Source organism: Oncorhynchus kisutch, linkage group LG8, assembly GCF_002021735.2.
Source record: "Oncorhynchus kisutch isolate 150728-3 linkage group LG8, Okis_V2, whole genome shotgun sequence".
NCBI classification, from domain to species: Eukaryota; Metazoa; Chordata; class Actinopteri; order Salmoniformes; family Salmonidae; genus Oncorhynchus; species Oncorhynchus kisutch.
Genome location: NC_034181.2, coordinates 37,324,789 through 37,345,459, shown reverse-complemented (window position 1 = coordinate 37,345,459; position 20,671 = coordinate 37,324,789). Strand labels below are relative to the sequence as shown.

Sequence of the window (20,671 nt, the reverse complement as noted above, 5' to 3'; positions counted from 1 at the left end):
TTTTGCAGACTGTTCCATGCAGTGGTGGTCGGTGACGTTTAAGAGGAGGGAGGACAATAATTTTTTTAATGAGCGTGGCCTTATTTCTATTACAGTATGCTGGAAGACTATCATTCATATCCATTCATCAAGCTCAATGTAACATCGATAGCTTTAGGCTTGCGCTGTTCTTGCCATAACATAGACTTAAGTTAACCCGCTACAATCATGAAGTACATTGTACAATAAGCAAGCAGTTTAGCAGTTACACCAGCGGGCCCCGGTGGCAATAAATTAATAAAACCAAAAGCTTACCTTGGCTTGGAAGCGCTCCCGTGTTGGATAGCCATAGCTAGAGCTGGCTAAGTGAAAGTGAACGTGAATTTTTTTAAATTTCTCTCTCGCGCGTCTCCATTTTTAAAGAAATGAATTTGTTCCAAACTGTTCAACTATTGAGTTTCTCTCTCTTTGAATCAACTACTAACCACATTTTATGCACTGCAGTGCTAGCCAGCTGTAGCTTATGCTTTCAGTACTAGATTAATGTCAGTTCATGCTGCAAGATCTCTGATAGGTTGGAGGTAGTCCTCCGGAAGTTCTCATAATTACTGTGTAAGACTATGGAAGGGGGTAAGAACCATGCGTCTTCTAAGTTTTGTATTGAAGTCAACCAAACGAATTGTCCTTCGGCTACACCATGGTGCTACCCTACAGGGTGCTGTTGAGACTACTGTAAACCTTCATTGCAAAACATTTTAATCAATTATTTGGTGATGTGAATATATTTAGTATAGTTTTATCTAAAAAAGTGCAACATTTAAAAAAAGTTATCCATTTCAATTTTTATGAAATTCACTGAGGAGGATGGTCCTCCCTTTCCTCCTCTGAGGAGCCTCCACTGGTTTCATGCCTCCGGTGCACAATAGGAAAAGGTGGTCTTGCTTAGCTCAGTAACTGCCCTATGTATGAGAAAGTGGGATCCTTCCGGAACCATCCACTCTGTAATAAGGTTTATTTGACATTGATTTAGGTCTACATTACAGTACATCTATAGTGATCTAGCTAAGATAATTGATTTAACTGTATTTTTGCAGAAGCTACCAAACAAAAACAAATACAGCAGTATTATTTCCCTGTTTATTTTAAGGCCATTGTTGAGTAAATAAAAATCCATTTGATACAGTACTTAAAATAATTATCACAGTATGTGAATGTTAGATCTGTGTCATAACTTTTTAATATTTTTTTTTGTTGGCATTTTATCACCCATACAAAGGTAATAAGTTCACTGATTTAATACACTCAAATATAAATATGTAAGATAAAAAAAAATGAAAATGACATTAACTTTTGTTAGCAACAATTGATACTGGACATGTTATTGAAACAAATAAGATGAGAAATACAGGGGGAAAAATTATAATTTTCAGTTTAACACATTCATTTAAGAGTAATGAATTCCTGGCAGTAGCAAAGGAAAGGGAAATTCATGAAAGTTATAGACATTTCACTGATCATAAAGTGAACTGATCCAGATAAATGAAATTTCAGGTCAGCTGGGTCTCAATTGGGACTTACAGTAAATTAAGCCCTGTCGTCACCTTCCTTTGGTTTCAGCACAGAAGTAACAGTCTGTTTATGGTGCAACAGAGAGAGGTTGTGTATTACCTGATTAGGAAGTGTAAAGTAACAAAGATTGCAATATTTTTTACACAGCTGTTTTCTCCTTGGCTTTTTCATTGTAGAATATTCAACTGAGAAAATGTATTTGACACAAATGAGTTTATAAAGTGTATATATAAATATAATGAGCTATATATTCAGTCAAGGCAGAGAAACATTGGCATGTAAAAGAAGATTATGAAAGCAGTTATACATATTCTACTTTTTGCTTCCTATAAATGCATTATTTTAGGCCTCAAGCATCATTGTGTAACTGACATTTGTAATACACAATGAAGCCATAATATACATGATCAATAATGAAAATCTCATATGACTTTTCTTTATGAAGGACAGAAACAGAATACATTGACATTATGTAGTTGACGTGTTTATAGCTGACTGTGGTACAGTATGTGTAGACCATTTAGGATGTTGTCCTATAGTCTTCAGTGTATGGTTCCAACACAAACACATTCTCCACACCAGTGTCAGATCAAGGCAGAGGAAACAGGCTGATAAACACAGAGAGACACGTGAAGACAACCAACAATCCAGCCAAGCTGTCCAAAGTGGAGACTAATGGCAACATCTGTGTTGGAACCAATTCTCCATCCGGCATTCCCTCTATCTAGTTACTTACTCTGGCACATGCTGGGAGCCGATTGGTCATGCTCCTGACCTTGTGCCAATCGAGAGCTGAGCTGGGGCCCTGGAGCAGCAGCGGCGGTAGCATTAACCTGTGTGGCGGCTGTCACGGTCGCCATGGCAGCGGTGGCTGACGCAAGAGCTGCTGGGTAGAAGTGAACATCAACGGCGACGGTGGTGAGGCCTAGGGAGACGCAGTGGGAGAGGAGGAGGGGGGCGTTACCGTGGGAGATGCTGACGCTGTGGTGGATGGGCGTGGCACAGGGCTCAGTGGTCTGGAGTGTCAGGGAGGAGCGCAGGCTTTCCTCACGCACAGGAGGAGGGGAGGGAGACAGGGAGCGGAAAGGTGAAGGAGTGAGAGAGGGGGGCTCAGGGAGAAAGTCCTGGCCCTGATATTGTCCGTATACTCCTCCACCCCCCCAGTCCTCCACACACTGCAGCTGGATGCTGGGGTGAGACAGGCTGCAGTCTTTCTCTTCATCCAGGAAGGGGTCAACCTGAGGTGGAAAGGATCCAGACAGCTGCTACTCCCGAATTTGTAATATCTTGGCATGGCAATGTGTGGGAAATGTTGGACATGATTTTACATACACACACACACACACACACACGCGAGAACATATGCATACACACGCACACACCACACACACACACATATATACTGACCTGTGTGTCTTCGATTGCCTCAGGGTAGGTCTCTGCTATGACTGAGTGTTCTGGAGAGGACGGGGGGCGAGGCTGTGTCTCCTGAGTCTCATCAAAGGCAGGGTCTATCATCACAGTGACTGGGCGGGGGGCAGGGGGCCTGGTACGTGTATCTGACGTGTCGGGGCTTTGTTCAATCACAGCCACCAAATCATCATCCTCAAACGCCCTTCCAGGACCGAGGATACATATACTGTACATTAGCCATTAGGGGAAGTACATTCCTATTTTCATAGAGATATCCTCAACAACAAGAAGAACAACAAACATAATAATAGTGCCAACAACAATCACCTGTTCTCATAAGTCCTCCCAGTGGCCAGACGTTCAGCATGTCTGAAGGGGACTCCCAGGTTCCTGGGAACTGTGGAAGACAAGGCTAATGGGATTCAATAAGATAAATTAATATACTGAACAAAGATATAAACACAACATGCAACAATTTCCACATCTTTACTGAGTTACAGTTAAATGTAACCAAACCATAAAACAGGCAAAGCGTCAATACAGGACTAAGATCGAATCGTACTACACCGGCTCCCACGCTCGTCGGATGTGGCAGGGCTTGCAAACTATTACAGACTACAGAGGAAAGCACAGCAGAGAGTTGCCTAGAGACACGAACCTACCAGACAAGCTAAATTACTTCCATGCTCGCTTCGGGGCAAGTAACACTGAAACATGCATGAGAGCATCAGCTGTTCCGGACGACTGTGGGATCACGCTCTCTGCAGCCGATGGGAGTGAGACCTTTCGACGGGTCAACATTCACAAGGCCGCAGGGCCGAGACGGATTACCAGGACGTGTACTCCGATCATGCGCTGACCAACTGGCAAGTGTCCTCACTGACATTTTCATCCTCTCCCTGTTTGAGTCTGTAATACCAACATGTTTCAAGCAGACCACCATAGTCCCTGTGCCCAAGAACACTAAGGTAACCTCCTAAATGACTACCCGTAGCAGGCATGTCTGTAGCCATGAAGTGCTTTGACAGGCTTGTCATGGCTCACATCAATAACATCATCCCAGAAACACTAGGCCTACTCAATTTGCATACCGCCCCAGCGAGATCCACAAATGGTGCAATCTCTAATGCACTCCACACTGCCCTTTCCCACCTGGACAAAAGGAACACCCGTGTGAGAATGATATTCATTGACTACAGCTCAGCATTCAACACCATAGTGCCCTCAAATCTCATCACTAAGCTAAGGATCCTGAGACTAAACACCTTCCTCTGCAAATGGATCCTGGACTTCCTGACGGGCCGCCCCCAGGTGGTAAGGGTAGGTAACAACACATCGGCCACGCTGATACTCAACACAGGGGCCACCCAGGGGTGAGTGCTCAGTCCCCTCCTGTACTCCCTGTTCACTCATGACTGCAGAGCCAGGCACGACTCCAACACCATCATTAAGTTTGCCGATGACACAACAGTGTTAGGCCTGATCACCAACAACGACGAGACAGCCTATAGGGAGGAGGTCAGAGACCTGGTCGTGTGGTGCCAGGACAACAACCTCTCTATCAATGTGATCAAGACAAAGGAGATGATTGTGGACTACAGGAAAAGGAGGACCGAGCACACCCGCATTCTCATCGACAGTGCTGTAGTGGAGCAGGTTGAGAGCTTCAAGTTCCTTGGTGTCCACATCACCAACAAACTAACATGGTCCAAGCACACCAAGACAGTCGTGAAGAGGGCACGATAAAACTTATTCCCCCTCAGGAGACTGAAAAGATTTGGCATGGGTCCTCAGATCCTGTAAAGGTTCTACAGCTGCATCACTGCCTGGTATTGCAACTGCTTGGCCTCCGACCGCAAGGCACTACAGAGGGTACATTACTGGGGCCAAGCTTCCTGCCATCCAGGAACGCTATACAGGCTGGTGTCAGAGGAAGGCCCAAATAATTGTCAAAGACTCCAGCCACCCTAGTCATAGATTGTTCTCTCTGCTACCGCATGGCAAGCTGTACCGGAGTGCCAAGTCTAGGTCCAAGAGGCTTCTAAACAGCTTCTACCCACAAGCCATAAGACTACTGAACATCTAATCAAATGGCTACCCAGACTATTTGCATTGCCCTCCTCTTTACACTGCTGCTACTCTCTGTAATTATCTATGCATAGTCACTTTAATAACTCTACCTACATGTCTTAACTCTACCTACATATTACCTCAATTACCTTGACTAACCATGAGGGCATTGACCCACCCACTTGGGAGCCAGGCTCACCCTAAGGGGAACCAGGCCCAGCCCAATCAGAATGAGTTTTTCACCTTAAAAGGGCTTTATTACAGACAGAAATACTCCTCAGTTTCATCAGCTGTCCAGGTTGCTGGTCTCAGACAATCCCGCAGGTGAAGAAGTTGGATGTGGAGGTCCTGGTTACATGTGATCTGTGGTTGTGAGGCCGATTAGGCGTACTGCCAAATTCTCTAAAATGACGTTGGAGGCGGCTTATGGTAGAGAAATGAACATTAATTCTCTGGCAACAGCTCTAGTAGACATTCCTGTAGTCAGCATGCCAATTGAACCTGTGTAATGATCATGCTGTTTAATCAGCTTCTTGATATGCCACACCTGTCAGGTGGATGCATTATCTTGGAAAAGGAGAAATGCTCACTAACATGGATGTAAACAAATTTGCACACAAAATAAGCTTTTTGTGAGTATGGAAAATTTTGGAGATCTTTTATTTCAGCTCATGAAACATTGGAACAACAGTTTGCATGTTGCGTTTAAAGCAACATGCAACATACTTCCCCTTTTCTAACCCAATGCCCAGGGTTCACATAACTGTCAGAATCTTGCAATTTCTGGTTGTTAAGATTGTTTATGATTGCAGGGGTGCTCACATTTAATAGGCGGTGCCCTGTTTTTTTTTTACAAGTGTCCTGACCATGAATAATTTGAACCATGAGAACAGTATGATAAAAGATAGGCATTAGGGTTGAGATCCAGCAGAGATTGAGCTGGTCAGTCCACTGACCTCTAATAGCGGGGGCAGGCTCTTTCTTCTGGACCAGGGAGTAGAAGGCCATGGTGATGAAGATGAAGGCCAGAGACACACCCACTCCCACCACGATGGGGATGTCATGTTTCTCCAGCACTGGGAGCCATGGAGGAGGAGGCTTTACTCTGGGGGAGAGAGGGAGTGAGACAGAGAGCAAGAGAAAGATTGTTCCATTGTTGTCACTCTTAATGGTGATCATAATTATGTCCAAATGCAGCATTTAGTCGAAGTACCTCCAAATACAATAGGTAAAAGACAGACTTTGGATATTAGGACGTTCAGTTGTGATGTACATTTCTCTTTCAACATTATCCAATCAAAAGAATTAGGAGTAAAACAAACTTATGGCATCGTTGTGTAAAAACGTTAGTCATTACAGCCAACAGAATAATACACCCACATGTATGTCTCAACTGTGCAAATATTTAAGCAAGATCAAAGGTTCTATTCAGTCTGTATTACTGAAGAGTTACAGATTCCGTAACAGGAATGTAAAGGTAATTTCCGATTGAGCCTAGATATGCAGCATGTACCATGAATGCAGTCTCCGCTAAAGCAGGAAAATTGCCTGTAAATTTCAGTCACGCCGTAAAGCTGAACTCCCACGATGCAAATTGAATAGATCCCCAAGTGTGATAGCAGCTGTGGTGGTTGCATTGTTTTATCTGGAGTCATGTCAGCAGTTTAAGCCTGTGAGCCCCATATATGAAGTGGTAAATGATCTCGTAGATCCTGATACAACCCCTCAGATTCACAGAAAGCTATTTCTTGATTAAGCCTTACTGTTGCATTCCCCCTATTCACCATTGTCCACATAGCACATAATAACTCAAAACATTGAGTATTAATGTATATTTTGCTTTGCAAAGAATGCATGCAAACTGTAAGCAGATACCAGTGGTATAAAGTACTTAAGTAAAAATACTGGAAAGTACTACTTAAGTAGTTTTTTGGGGGTATCTGTAATTTACAATTTATATTTTTGACAACTTTTTCTTTTTCTTCACTACAATCCTAAAGAAAATTATTTTCCTGACACCCAAAAGTACCCGTTACATTTTTTATGGTTAGCAGGACAGATAAATGGTCTAATTCATCCCTACTGTCTCTGATTTGGCGGACTCACTTAAACACATGCTTTGCCTGTAAATTATGTCCTTTATATAAGGAATTTGAAAAGATTTATACTTTTACTTTTGATACATAAGTATATTTTAGCAATTACATTACTTTTGATACTTAGGTATATTTAAAACCAAATACTTTTAGACTTTTATTCAAGTATTATTTTACTGGGTGACTTTCCCTTTTCTATTAAGGTATCTTTACTTGTACTCAAGTATGGCAATGGGGTACTTTTTCCATCACTGGCGGATACAGTAAAAACTATCTATGCTGTAAGTAGATGATTTCAAAATAAAGGTCAACTCCGTCTCCCACCTCTTGCCACTGTACCACATGGTGCCCTACCTGGGGTCCTCACTGGTCCTGATGGGGGACTGAGAAGTGTTCCTCTTCAGCCACTCTGTGGGCTCTGTGTCATTGTGCCTGGTTGGTTTGGCTGGATAAACTGGCTTAGCAGGCTGACTCATGTTCTGCTGCAGGATGTCTGGTGTGGAGGTCCATGGGGCACTAGGGCCTTTGGGGTCAGGGGTGGGTGGTATGGTGCTCAGGTCAGGAGCATGTGTGATTGAGACTGAAGGCTGGGTCAGGAGATGTGTAGGCTGGGTTCGTTGAGGTTTAGGCTGGGTTTGTGTAACTTCAGGCTGGGCTTGTGTAGGTTCATGTTGGGCTTCTGTAGGTTCAGGCTGAGTTTGTGTAGGTTCAGACTGGGTATGTGTAGGTTCAGGCTGGGTTTGTGTAGGTTGAGGTTGGGTTTGTGTAGGTTCAGGTTGGGTTTGTATAGGTTCAGGTTGGGCTTGTGTAGGTTCAGGTTGGGTTTGTGTAGGTTCAGGTTGGGCTTGTGTAGGTTCAGGCTGGGTTTGTGTAGGTTTAGGCTGAGTTTTTGGTAGAGGATGGGTTTGTGTAGGTTCAGGCTGGGTTTGTGTAGGTTCAGGTTGGGCTTGTGTAGGTTCAGACTGGGTTTGTGTAGGTTCAGGCTGGGTTTGTGTAGGTTCAGGCTGAGTTTGTGTAGGTTCAGGCTGGGTTTGTGTAGGTTCAGACTGAGTTTGTGTAGGTTCAGGCTGGATTTGTGTGACTGAAAACAGGGTGACAGGGCTAGGATGCTGTATATGTGAATATGAAGGATAACTTTGCGTTACAGGATGGTGAGTTTGAGTGATTGAGTCAGAAGGATGCAGGGTTTGCATGAGTAGAGACTGAGTCACAGGTTCTCTGGGCTGGGTAAGACATTCCGTACTCTGGGTAGAGGGGTTTGAAAGGTGAGTGGGAGAGTCTGGAGAAGGTTGCGGGCGTGGGACCAGAGACTGGGTAATACTGGTGATGGGCTTTAGTGGCTTAATTGGTTGGTTAGTGACTTGATGCTGGATATGCATGACTGATGGCTGGTTGTGGATGCTTTGGGATACGGACTGTGTTAATTGAGATTGGCTATGTGGGACTAAAACCTGCCGTTGTGTCTCTGTGGGTGGATTATGTGCTAATGTTGGCTGGGTATGTATTATTGGAAGCTGGGTAAGTGAGGCGACTCTATGAGTTACTGAAGGCTGGCTTAGTAGGTCTAAGGGTTGATATAGAGGTGGATGTGGGGGTTGTTGCACTGGAAGCTGGATCTGTGTGATTGTGGACTGGGTTGGTTTGGCCGAGGCCTGGTCCGGTAGTACCAGCAATCCTGTCTGTCCTCCGCTGAGACCTGCTAGTCCTAAAGCTGTCTTCTTGAGAGACGAGAGCAGTCGTAAAGTGTCAGGGGCAGACACGTGGGTGATGTCGTTGCTCAAGTCTCTTTGAGATGCTTGGAATGAAACTAGAAAAGAATGAAAAGAGTGGTGTCAAATAAAACAATGCATGCTAGTCTAAAAAACAAGAATACCACTGCTTCCTGTGGGTTTCTAGGCACAATAGTCAATCACTTTATCATATTTGTCAGTGGTATATTCTCTTAGTACAAAGCTCTAAAATGATAACACTTGTAATGTCCCAAACCTTAACTGTTAAATGAACCATTTGGAATGAATGCCTAAACAATGTGGGGTGCAGCTGCAGCAGGAGGAGAAAACCCAGGGTGTACAAAACACCTCAAAACGTTTGGAGCAACTTCGAAATTTGCCGTTCGGAGAAACGTTGACAAACGTCAGAATCTGAAGTCAAATTAGTCAAACCGTGAGATCTTGTGGATCAGTTATTTTAGTTTATTAATTTGACCATTTAAAAAAAAACAAGCACACATAAAACTTAAAAGCCATACATACACATGAATAAAATCATTGAGGATAACACACAATAAAGTCTGGGACTTATTTCCATTGTGGTCCTCTTCAGACAAGATCCAACACAGTATGGGGTATTGTAAAGCAGTTGGCCACTGTAAAAATATAATACAGTGCTGTATGCAATTTATGCCTCATGCAACATTGTACAAGACCACCTTTTCTTCATGACTTGTCAACTTATACAGTATCGCCGGTCTCTCTGCTTGAGATTCATCAGCTTACAATATATCAATGAAATTCAGATAATGAGGGAAGATATTGTTTTTATAAACCGGGTGGTTCAATCCCTGAATGCTGATTGTCTGAAAGCAATGGTACAATAGGGCATATACTGTACCACAGGTATAACAAAACATGTTTTGTTGGTAACCAGTTTATAATAGCAATAAGGCACCTCCGGGTTTGTGGTATATGGCCAATATACGACGGCTAAGGGTTGTATCCTGGCAATCTGGTTGCTTTGTGCCTAAGAACAGCTCTTAGCCGTGGTATATTGTCTATATTGCTTAAATATAGTCGGAAGTTTACATACACTAAGGATGGAGTCATTAAAAGTAGTTTTTCAATCACTCCACAGATTTCTTGTAAACAAACTATAGTTTTGGCAAGTCGGTTAGGACATCTACTTTGTGCATGACACAAGTCATTTTTCCAACAATTGTTTACAGACAGATTATTTCACTTATAATTCACACAAGCCATTTTGATGATCTGTTTTGATTTTTGTGCTTAGTGTTGTGACAATGTACCACATACTTGTGAAAATTGCACCAAAGCCCACATGAAAAATACTATACTGTATACTATGGTAGGAATACGATTGTATTCATTGTAGTGTTCTGTCTGGTGCAGACACAGAGACAGAAAACAACTACCCACAAATCATAGTGGGAAATCAGGCTGCCTAAGTATGGTTCTCAATCAGAGACAATGAGCTGCCTCTGATTGGGAACCATACCAGGCCAAAAGCAGAAATACAAAACATAGAACAAAAACATAGAATGCCACCCCAACTCACGCCCTGACCAAACTAAAATAGAGACATAAAAAAGGAACTAAGTTCAGGACGTGACAGTACCCCCCCCCCCCCCAAAGGTGCGGACTCTGGCCGCAAAACCTAAACCCATAGGGGAGGGTCTCGGTGGGCATCTGTCCGTGGTGGTGGCTCTGGAGCGGGACGTGGACCCTACTCCACCATAGTCTTGGCCCACTTAAGTGGCGCCTTTGGAGCGGCGACCCTCGCCGCCGACCTCGGACTGGGGACCCTTGCAACGGGCCCCGAATAGACGGGAGACTCCGGCAGTGCCGGAGTGAAGGGCGACTCCGGTCGGCGCCGGAGTGAAGGGCGTCTCCGGCGGCTCCTGACTGACGGGGGGCTCCGGCGGCTCCTGACAGACGGGCGGCTCCGGCGACTCCTGACTGACGGGCGGCTCCGGCGGCTCCTGAGTGAAGGGCGACTCCGGTCGGCGCCGGAGTGAAGGGCGGCTCCGGCAGCTCCTGACTGACGGGCGGCTCCGGCGGCTCCTGACAGACGGGCGGCTCCGGCGACTCCTGACTGACGGGCGGCTCCGGCGGCTCCTGACTGACGTGAGGCTCCGGCGGCACCTGACAGACGGGCGGCTCCGGCGGCTCCTGACAGACGGGCGGCTCCGGCGGCTCCTGACAGACGGGCGGCTCCGGCGGCTCCTGATAGACGGGCGGCTCCGGTGGCTCCGGACAGATGGATGGCCCCGGCGGCTCCGGACAGACGGGCGGCTCTGGCAGCTCTGGACAGACGGGAGAACCTGGAGGGAGGAGACGGAGAGACAGCCTGGTGCGTGGGGCTGCCACAGGACCCACCAGGCTGGGGAGACTTACAGGAGGCCTGGTGCGTGGAGGCACCGGATGGACTGGGCTGTGGGTGAGCACCGAAGATCTGGTGCATACCACTCGCACCTCTCCCTTAGGCTCAATACCCACATTCACCCGGCACAGGCGGAGCGCAGGCATAGGACGCACTGCACCCTCCCAGCGCCCCGGAGACACAGCACGCAGAGCCGGCGCAGGATACCCTGGGCCGAAACGGCGTACCGGAGACCAAACACGCTGGGCCTGCACAATACGCCCTGTCTGGATGCCCACTCTCACATGGCACTTGCGGGGGGCTGGCCTATAGCTCACAGGGCTATGAGCGCGTACTGGTGACACCGTGCGCTTAACCGCATAACACGGTGCCTGACCAGTACTGCGCTTCTTCCGGTAAGCGCGGGGAGTTGGCTCAGGTCTATCACCTGACTCCGCCAATCTCCCCGTGTGCCAATCCCCGCCCCCCCAAAAATTGGGGCTGCCTCTCGTGCCTGTTGCGCTGCCTTACCTTATATCGCCGCCGCTCAGCTTTCGCTGCCTCCAGCTCTTCCTTGGGGCGGCGATATTCCCCAGCCTGTGCCCAGGGTCCCCTGCCTTCCAGTATCTCCTCCCAAGTCCAGGAGCCCAGAACCCTCTGCTCCTGGTTACCACGCTGCTTGGTCCGGTTGTGGTGGGTAGTTCTGTAACGGTTTTCCTCCTCTTCTGAGGAGGAGTAGGAAGGATCGGACCAATATGCAGCGTGGTACGTGTCCATGTTAATATTTATTTAAACTGAACACAAAAACAAAATAACAAGAGAATGAACGAAAACGAAACAGTTCTGTCTGGTGCAGACACAGAGACAGAAAACAACTACCCACAAATCATAGTGGGAAAACAGGCTGACTAAGTATGGTTCTCAATCAGAGACAAAGATTGACAGCTGCCTCTGATTGGGAACCATACTAGGCCAAAAGCAGAAATACAAAACAAAACAGAACAAAAACATAGAATACCCACCCCAACTCACGCCCTGACCAAACTAAAATAGAGACATAAAAAAGGAACTAAGGTCAGAACGTGACAGATTAACAATATATATATACATTAGGAGGTTTAATATTGTTTCACAATACTTTTCTAGGCTCACTGCCTCTTATGAAGAAACTGTCTGAGAAATGTGTGACTGTGAAGACAGAACTCTGCAGGGGAGTGTAAGAGATAAGAGATTAGTCAGACATTCCACTATAAATCAACTTGGACATTTACTTCTAAGATTTTAGATAGCTATATAAACAAGAGGTTTTGTGTTTAGTGTTGAGTAGGCATGGTTTTGGTCTCAGGAGTAGAAGATAATGACGTAGGCAGTGACATCACTAGGGCTGGACTTCAGGTTTAATCAAATAACTTGGGACCTTTTCTTCGATGCAGAACTCACTCGGAAACATGCGTTATGTTTCTCTTGTCAACTTCTGTCTGCAATTGCATTAATAAAGGGTTTTGAATGATTTAATTAAAGATATTGTCATAATGCTAATTTCACCAATGAGTCAATGATGAACAAGGAAACAAACCCCAACACATGCATATTACATAACATAACACATTACAATATTGCCTCAGCCTTGTAAATACTGAAAAAGGTAGTTCGTACAAGGATTCGCATGCATAGCATACTATGATTTAAGTTTTGGGCTATACACACCTGTGCTTCCTGCCTGTAATTGGGTCATCTCAGAACGCTGAGCTAGACTCAGGACGTTACTGGACAGAGGAATTCTCTGCTCTGCTTCAGTGTTTGGAACCTGCCATTTGTGGGAAGATGTTTGTCAGATTCATGAAATATGACATTGTCAGAAAGGCATACCAACTGAACCACTGAAAGCCGTTAGAAATAAACACACAACTGGAGATCGCAACAAAGCTGTGACTCACGATGTTCAACAATGGTAAACAAATCAGCAAACAAGCGTTAGACTTTCACATCAACCTCAATTATTACTCACTGCAGACGCAATCTGTCTATGCTGCTTGTCTCTGTCAGCCGGGTCATCTTCAGCTTTAGATAGAGGAGATAATGATGAGGATAGATAGGTTGACAGTGTGTGTGTGTGTGTGTGTTTGTGTGTGTGTGTGTATTCCACTGTAGATATCATGAAGACATGGATAATACCAGAGATGGTGAGGGTGATTCTTCTTTGCTGTTGTCCCGCTCTGTTCTCAGCTGCACAGTGGTAGTCCCCTGCATCAGACAACTGAACCCTGGAGATATGCAGAGCCCCCTCATCTGCACACACGTGAAAGCACAAAGTCACACATTCACCAAACACTTAATGAACATTGCAACAACAGCCTTTATAGCCAGGTACAAAAATAACCCCTAGCCTAAAGCACATTTCCCTAACCAATATTGCAGAAGCTGTTCAGACCACTGAAAAGCTAAGGAGAGCTTCAACATGTTGCTTTCACTAATCTGACCTCTTCTACTTAAGTAGAAATGGCCTTGCCTCTATAAAAGTAGAAAGGGCGTTGCCACCATAGAAGTAGAAAGGGCTTTTGCCGCCATAGAAGTAGAAAGGGCTTTGCCTCTATAGAAGTAGAAAGGGCTTTGCCTCTATAAAAGTAGAAAGGGCGTTGCCGCCATAGAAGTAGAAAGGGCTTTGCCTCTATAAAAGTAGAAAGGGCTTTGCCTCTATAAAAGTAGAAAGGGCTTTGCCTCTATAAAAGTAGAAAGGGCTTTGCCTCTATAAAAGTAGAAAGGGCTTTGCCTCTATAAAAGTAGAAAGGGCTTTGCCTCTATAAAAGTAGAAAGGGCTTTGCCTCTATAAAAGTAGAAAGGGCTTTGCCTCTATAAAAGTAGAAAGGGCGTTGCCGCCATAGAAGTAGAAAGGGCTTTGCCTCTATAAAAGTAGAAAGGGCTTTGCCTCTATAAAAGTAGAAAGGGCTTTGCCTCTATAAAAGTAGAAAGGGCTTTGCCTCTATAAAAGTAGAAAGGGCTTTTGCCTCTATAAAAGTAGAAAGGGCTTTGCCTCTATAAAAGTAGAAAGGGCGTTGCCGCCATAGAAGTAGAAAGGGCTTTGCCTCTATAAAAGTAGAAAGGGCTTTGCCTCTATAAAAGTAGAAAGGGCTTTGCCTCTATAAAAGTAGAAAGGGCTTTGCCTCTATAAAAGTAGAAAGGGCTTTGCCTCTATAAAAGTAGAAAGGGCTTTGCCTCTATAAAAGTAGAAAGGGCTTTGCCTCTATAAAAGTAGAAAGGGCTTTGCCTCTATAAAAGTAGAAAGGGCTTTGCCTCTATAAAAGTAGAAAGGGATTTTACTCTATAGGGGAATGTGCTTGTTTTTCTTTCTTAGCAGGTGTACGTTTTAAATGTGACTGGCTCACCATCTACATGCCTCTTCAGGGTTGGGGTGATAGAGGTCTGAGAGTGTCCTCTGGTCCAGGTGTACCTGATGGGGAGGTCCCCCACTGCTCTGCATGGCAGGACCACAGAGGACCCTTCTGAGCTGCTCACGGCCCCAACGAAGGACACTATGATGGGGCTCACTGAGCCAGAGAGGGGGAGGAAGGGGGAGGGAGCACCACATCAGACAATCCTTATCATCGTCTCAGTACATTAATTCAGGTAATAAACACCTTAATAACATGCCGGAGCTTCACTTCCAGGTAATGTTGATCAAGTTAACTTTGTTGGCCATACCTCGGATATAGGCCAATTTTCAAGTTTTTTTTACTTCATCAATTATACTGAATAAAAATATAAACGCAACATGCAACAATTTTATTGATATTACTGAGTTACAGTTCATATGAGGAAATCGGTCAATTTAAATAAATTCATTAGGCCCTAATCTATGGATTTCACATGACTGGGAATACAGATATGCATCTGTTGGTCACAGATACAGTACCTTAAATTAAATGGGCCTCACAATGGGTCATTACGGTATTTTTGTGCATTCAAATTGTCATTGATAAAACGCAACTGTGAACATTGCCCGTAACTTATGCATGCCTATACCATAACCCCACCGCCACCATGGGGCACTCTGTTCACAGCATTGACATCAGCAAATCGCTCGCCCATACAAGTGGTCTGTGGTTGTGAGGCCGGTGGGACGTACTGCTAAATTCTCTAAAACGACGTTGGAGGCGGCTTATGGTAGAGAAATTAACATTCAATTCTCTGGGAACAGCTCTGGTGGACATTCTTTCAGTCAACATGCTAATTGCACACTCCCTCAAAACTTGAGACATCTGTGGCATTGTGTTGTGTGACAAAACTGCACATTTAAGAGTGGCCTTTTCTTGTCCCCAGCATAAGGTGCACCTGTGTAATGATCATGCTGTTTAATCAGATTCTTGATATGCCACACCTGTCAGGTAGATGGATTATCTTGGCAAAAGACAAATGGTCACCAACAGAGATGTAAACAAATTTGTGCACAAAATTTGAGAGAAATACGTTTTTAGTGCGTATGGAACATTTCTGGGATCTTTGATTTCAGCTCATGAAACATGGGATCAACACTTTACATGTTGCGTTTACATTTTTATTCAGTGTACATATGGTAATAAATTTAGTCACTTCCTGTTAGAGTTGGGATACACACATTTGTCCACCACTATTCTTTGCCACCCTGATGAAGGCTGTTGTAGCCAAAACACGTCAGTGTTTTTTAAATTAAAACAAGGCTTTTACATTTTCCCACTACATTAGAGTGCCTTGATTACTTCTGGAAGTTTGTTTTGCACAAAGGCTTTTCAGGCATCGTTCACTACCCAGCATCAACTTCTTTTTGTTCTATAGTATTTAATACCATGATCAAAGAGCACCTCATGGATTAACTATCAACCAAAGAAGAACTCCTCTCCTGTGTCTCTACATTAGTCTGCTCTATTTGGCATCCAGAAATGCATGAGCCATGCAGTACTATAGTTTAACATCAAACAGAATGTGTGTACTGTACTGGGTGAGGGAAGTTACCAGCGACACGTAAAGTAGCTGTGCTCCGGTCATGCCCCACAGTGTTAGAGGCTGCACAGGTGTAAGTCCCCTCGTCATAGCTCCTGACAGACAGGATGTAGAGGGTAGCGTTTCTCACCCTGAGAACAGAGAAGTTGGTCGGTCATTATCACAGAAAGGGAAGTGGTCTCCTGGCCTTGTCAAGCTAAAGGTTCCTGACAAAATATTGGTTGATGACATCAAAAATGTTTTCTAGTGTACAGTAGCACAAGACTGTGTTGGCCCACTGAGCTAAAACCTCACAGAACCACTTCTGTTACACTGAACATACCCCACAGAGATCTTTCCACCAGTCTGCATAGAGCGTCCCTGTTTGGACCAGACGATGGAGGGAAGGGGATGTCCCCAAACCTGGCAGTGGAACACCACCTGGGCCCCCACAGGGACCATCACCACTGGGGGCCACAGCCTCACCGAGGGAGGGGCTGGCAGGACAATAGGGGATCAGGGGGAGGAGGAAGAGTAGGCTGAACTTCTTACTTCTGTATCAATATATCTCAGACAATGGACTGTGTCTCAGATGATGATTGCAATTGTATATGCGTACTGAATGTAAACATGCTTTATCAATATCTCCTATACAGACACAAAATATAATATCTCCTATACAGGCACAGAATATAATATCTCCTATACAGACACATAATATAATATCTCCTATACAGACACAGAATATAATATCTCCAATAAAGACACAGAATAAAATATCTCCTATACAGACACAGAATATAATATCTCCTATACAGACACAGAATATAATATCTCCTATTCAGACGCAAGGCTAGTGAATAATAAACCTACGTCATGTGTGATGTCTTACCGAGAACGGTCAGTCTGGCTATTCTAGAGGTCACAGATCTGAACAGGTGGATGTTGGACGCTCTGCAGAAGTACACTCCCCTGTCTGTGTCATAGGCACTGGAGAAACAAGCAGTTAAAAATGGCTTACACTGTCTGTTACTGGATGGCTACCCTCATATGGTACATTAACATAGTCATACACACACACATACACATGCAAGTATGCATGCACATTATACACACACACACACACACACACACACACACACACACACACACACACACACACACACACACACACACACACACACACACACACACACACACACACACACACACACACACACACACACACACACACACACCTGTGGAAGATGAGGTCTCCATTAGGCCCAACAGTGAAGTGTGTCTTGGGAGTGAGGAGGCGGTTGTTCTTGAACCAGGACACCGTGGCTGGAGGCCTGCTGTAGGGGGGTCTGCAGACCAGAGTAACAGAGTCTCCCATCCTCACTGTCTGGTTAGTGGGCTGCTGGACAAAGTTCCATTCCATCTCTGCGGAGAGGGAGAGAGGTACTGTATGTCAATTAAGGTGATAGTATTGATATTTAGGTTGGAATAATAACAACCAGAGCATGGTATACAGTACCTGCTGGGAGGAGATAGGCAGGCTGAGATCTGACAATCTCCCTCTCATTCCTGGCCTCACAGTGGTAGGAACCCTCATCTTCCTCAGACACATTCCTGGGAATGAGGAGCACAGATGCTTTTTACATTGGATTTAAAGATTTTAAAAAAACAATGATAATGTCATAGTGTCCTCAAGATTGCCTCACTTGAACACAAGCAGCTGTCCCTTGTTCTGCAAACTCAAGCAGGAGCTGTTCGCCAGGAGATGGCTGTCTTTGAACCATTCCACTGTGGGAGCTGGGAAGCCTCGGGCAGCACAGCACATGGAGACCTCTGTCTGCATGGCGATGGTGAGGTTGTCAGGGCCCTGAGTGATCTGCAGCCCTGTAGGGACTCCTGCAGAGCAATAGATACAGTACATGTGTGTGTGTGTGTGTGGGGGGGGGGGGCACTTCCTGTGTAATGTTCAACAGATAAACATGGGGGTGTGTCTCAACACTCTACAGTGGCTTCCTGTCAGTGTTGGGGAAGCTACTCTGAAAATATAGTTTACCAAGCTACCAATTATTCCACACTGAAAGAAGTTAAGCTACACTAAAACGACCCTTAAGAAAAATCTACCTTACTTAACTAAAGTTACTTTGAAAAAGTAGTTCACTACACCCAACTACTTAGTGAAAAATGATCATATGTAAATGTCATAGACTACAAAATTCATGAACAGATCACTTTGGTGTCATAATGTTAACAGAATGTATAATTTAGCCAATTAAACACAAACACAATGTTTCAAGTGAGAATTAGGCAGTAGTGTGTAGTTCCAGGAGTACTTTTTCTGAGCCTGTGTGACCTGAAGCTGGGATGTCCCTCCTACCATTTCATTTGCACTTCTGAATGTCCATCAACTCCTGGCTAAACCTTACATCACAGCCACGGACAAAGCACATGCCTGCAATCATTACATCTTAGCTCAGCAGGAGAGAGTGGTTTCATCACAGAAGCACATTCAGAAATTGATTTATTAGCCATTAATCTGTTAATATTAAACAAAAACAATGAGTTCCTAACGAGTTCAGCAAGCCAAGCTAGAGCTCTGTGAGATGTTGATCAAGAGAGACCTTTAGAAAATATGCACATTTTCTCAAACACTAAACATACAAATAGGCATTATACAGTTATAAGGAAGGTGAAATCTTAGTGTCAGTCATTTAATAATTTGATTATGCTATATTTAGAAAGCATATAAGTCATTTCAAGCCTTATTCATGTAATGGGTGCGTGTCGGTGGCAGGGAAGTCAGGCGCAGGAAAACGAACTTGGTATAAATGGAGTCGTTTAATAAGTAGTCATAAAACTCCAAAAACCAAAATATACAAAAAATAATATAAGTGGGTACAAAACCTGTCGCACACCGACACATGACTTGCACATAACATACAATAAAACAATCTCCAATGAGGACATGAGGGGAAACAGAGGGTTAAATACACAACATGTAATTGATGGGATTGGAACCAGGTGTGAAGGAAGACAAGACAAAACCAATGGAAAATTAAAAATGGATCAGTGATGGCTAGAAGGTCGATGACGTCGACCGCCGAACACCGCCCAAACAAGGAGAGGGACCGACTTCGACGGAAGCCGTGACAGTACCACCCCCCCCCCCCCCCCCCCCCCACACACACACACACACCCCGACGCGCGGCTCCGGCCTCAGGGACGACCCGGAGAGCGAAGCGCAGGGTGATCTGGATGGAGACGGTGGAAATCTCACAGCATAGAAGGATCCAACACATCCTCCACTGGAACCCAGCATCTCTCCTCCGGACCATACCCCTCCCAGTCCACGAGGTACTGAAGGCCCCTCGCCCGACGTCTCGAATACAGTATAGAACCAACGGAGTATGCCGGGGACCCCTCAATGGAACCTCCCACACCTCAGACTCCTGGAGCGGGCCAGCCACCACCGGCCTGAGTGAGGAGAGACACATGGAACGAGGGGTTAATGTGGTAATCGGGGGGAAGCTGTAACCTGTAACATACCTCGTTTACTCTCCTCAGGACTTTAAATGACCCCACAAACCGCGGACCCAGCTTCCGACAGGGCAGGCAGAGGGGCAGGTTTTGGGTCGAGAGCCAGACCTGGTCCCCTGCGGTGACGGTCTGCACCAACTTTCTGGCGCAGTACGGCGCGCTGAAGATGGACATGGGCGCGCATCGGAACCAGTCGTGCACTGCAGAAGCCTCGGTCTGACTCTGATGCCAAGGAGCCAGACCCGGCTGATACCCCAATACACACTGGACGGGAGAAAGGTTAGTGGAGGAGTGGCGGAGCGAGTTCTGGGCCATCTCTGCCCAGGGCACGAACGCTGCCTACTCCCCTGGCCGGTCCTGGCAATAAGACCTCAGAAACCTACCCACATCCTGGTTAACTCTCTCCACCTGTCGTTACTCTCTGGGTGAAAACCTGAGGTAAGGCTGCCCGAGACCCCCAGACGTTCCATGAACGCCCTCCAAACCCTTGACGTGAACTGGGGACCCCGATCAGACACTAGAAAAATGATCCACAACGAACAGGATCGTGGTGTTACCCTGCGAAGGAGGAAGATCAGACAGGAAATCCACCGACGGGTGCGACCATGGCCGTTGTGGAACGGGTAAGGGTTGTAACTTACCTCTGGACAGGTGTCTAGGAGCCTTGCGTTGGGCGCACAGGTAACATAAACCCTCACGTCCTTAGCTAAAGTGGGCCACCAGTACTTCCCACTAATACAGCGCACCATCCTTATCCGATACCAGGATGACCAGAGGAGGGTGACGTATGGGCCCAATAGATTAGCCGGTCGCGGACAGCAGACGGAACGTACTGATGCCCAGCCAGACACTGAAGGGGAGCGGGCTCTGTACACAACGCCTGCTCAATGTCTGCATCCAGCTCCCACACTACCGGTGCCACCAGGCAAGAGTATGGGAGTGGGATCCATGGGCCGCTCCTC

At 45.5% G+C, this 20,671-nt stretch overlaps 1 protein-coding gene across 1 annotated transcript; it reads right to left on the bottom strand.

The window, feature by feature from the left end:
• Positions 1–1,101: 1,101 nt before the first annotated feature.
• On the bottom strand, positions 1,102–19,883 carry LOC109894877 (neurofascin). Its single transcript, XM_031829435.1, has 17 exons — positions 19,818–19,883; positions 19,369–19,423; positions 17,882–18,071; positions 17,695–17,789; positions 17,414–17,600; positions 17,068–17,165; positions 16,519–16,672; positions 16,209–16,327; positions 14,606–14,767; positions 13,398–13,511; positions 13,231–13,283; positions 12,930–13,029; positions 7,482–8,934; positions 5,988–6,136; positions 3,289–3,358; positions 2,956–3,163; positions 1,102–2,786 (listed from the first exon to the last, which is right to left on the bottom strand). Exons 1-17 carry the CDS (start codon positions 19,881–19,883, stop codon positions 2,277–2,279), a joined length of 3,783 nt encoding a protein of 1,260 aa, XP_031685295.1. The 3' UTR covers positions 1,102–2,276.
• Between the last annotated feature and the right edge of the window lie 788 nt (positions 19,884–20,671).

Excerpts from the sequence above, each read along its gene's own strand:
- LOC109894877 (XM_031829435.1), bottom strand. The coding sequence starts at position 19,883 with ATGTCCATCTTCAGCGCGCCGTACTGCGCCAGAAAGTTGGTGCAGACC. Across the intron at positions 19,424-19,817 it reads CCGTCACCGCAGGGGACCAG|ATCACCCTGCGCTTCGCTCT; the intron begins GTCTGGCTCTCG and ends GTCTCCATCCAG. Across the intron at positions 14,768-16,208 it reads AGCTACTTTACGTGTCGCTG|TGAGCCCCATCATAGTGTCC; the intron begins GTAACTTCCCTC and ends TCTCTGGCTCAG.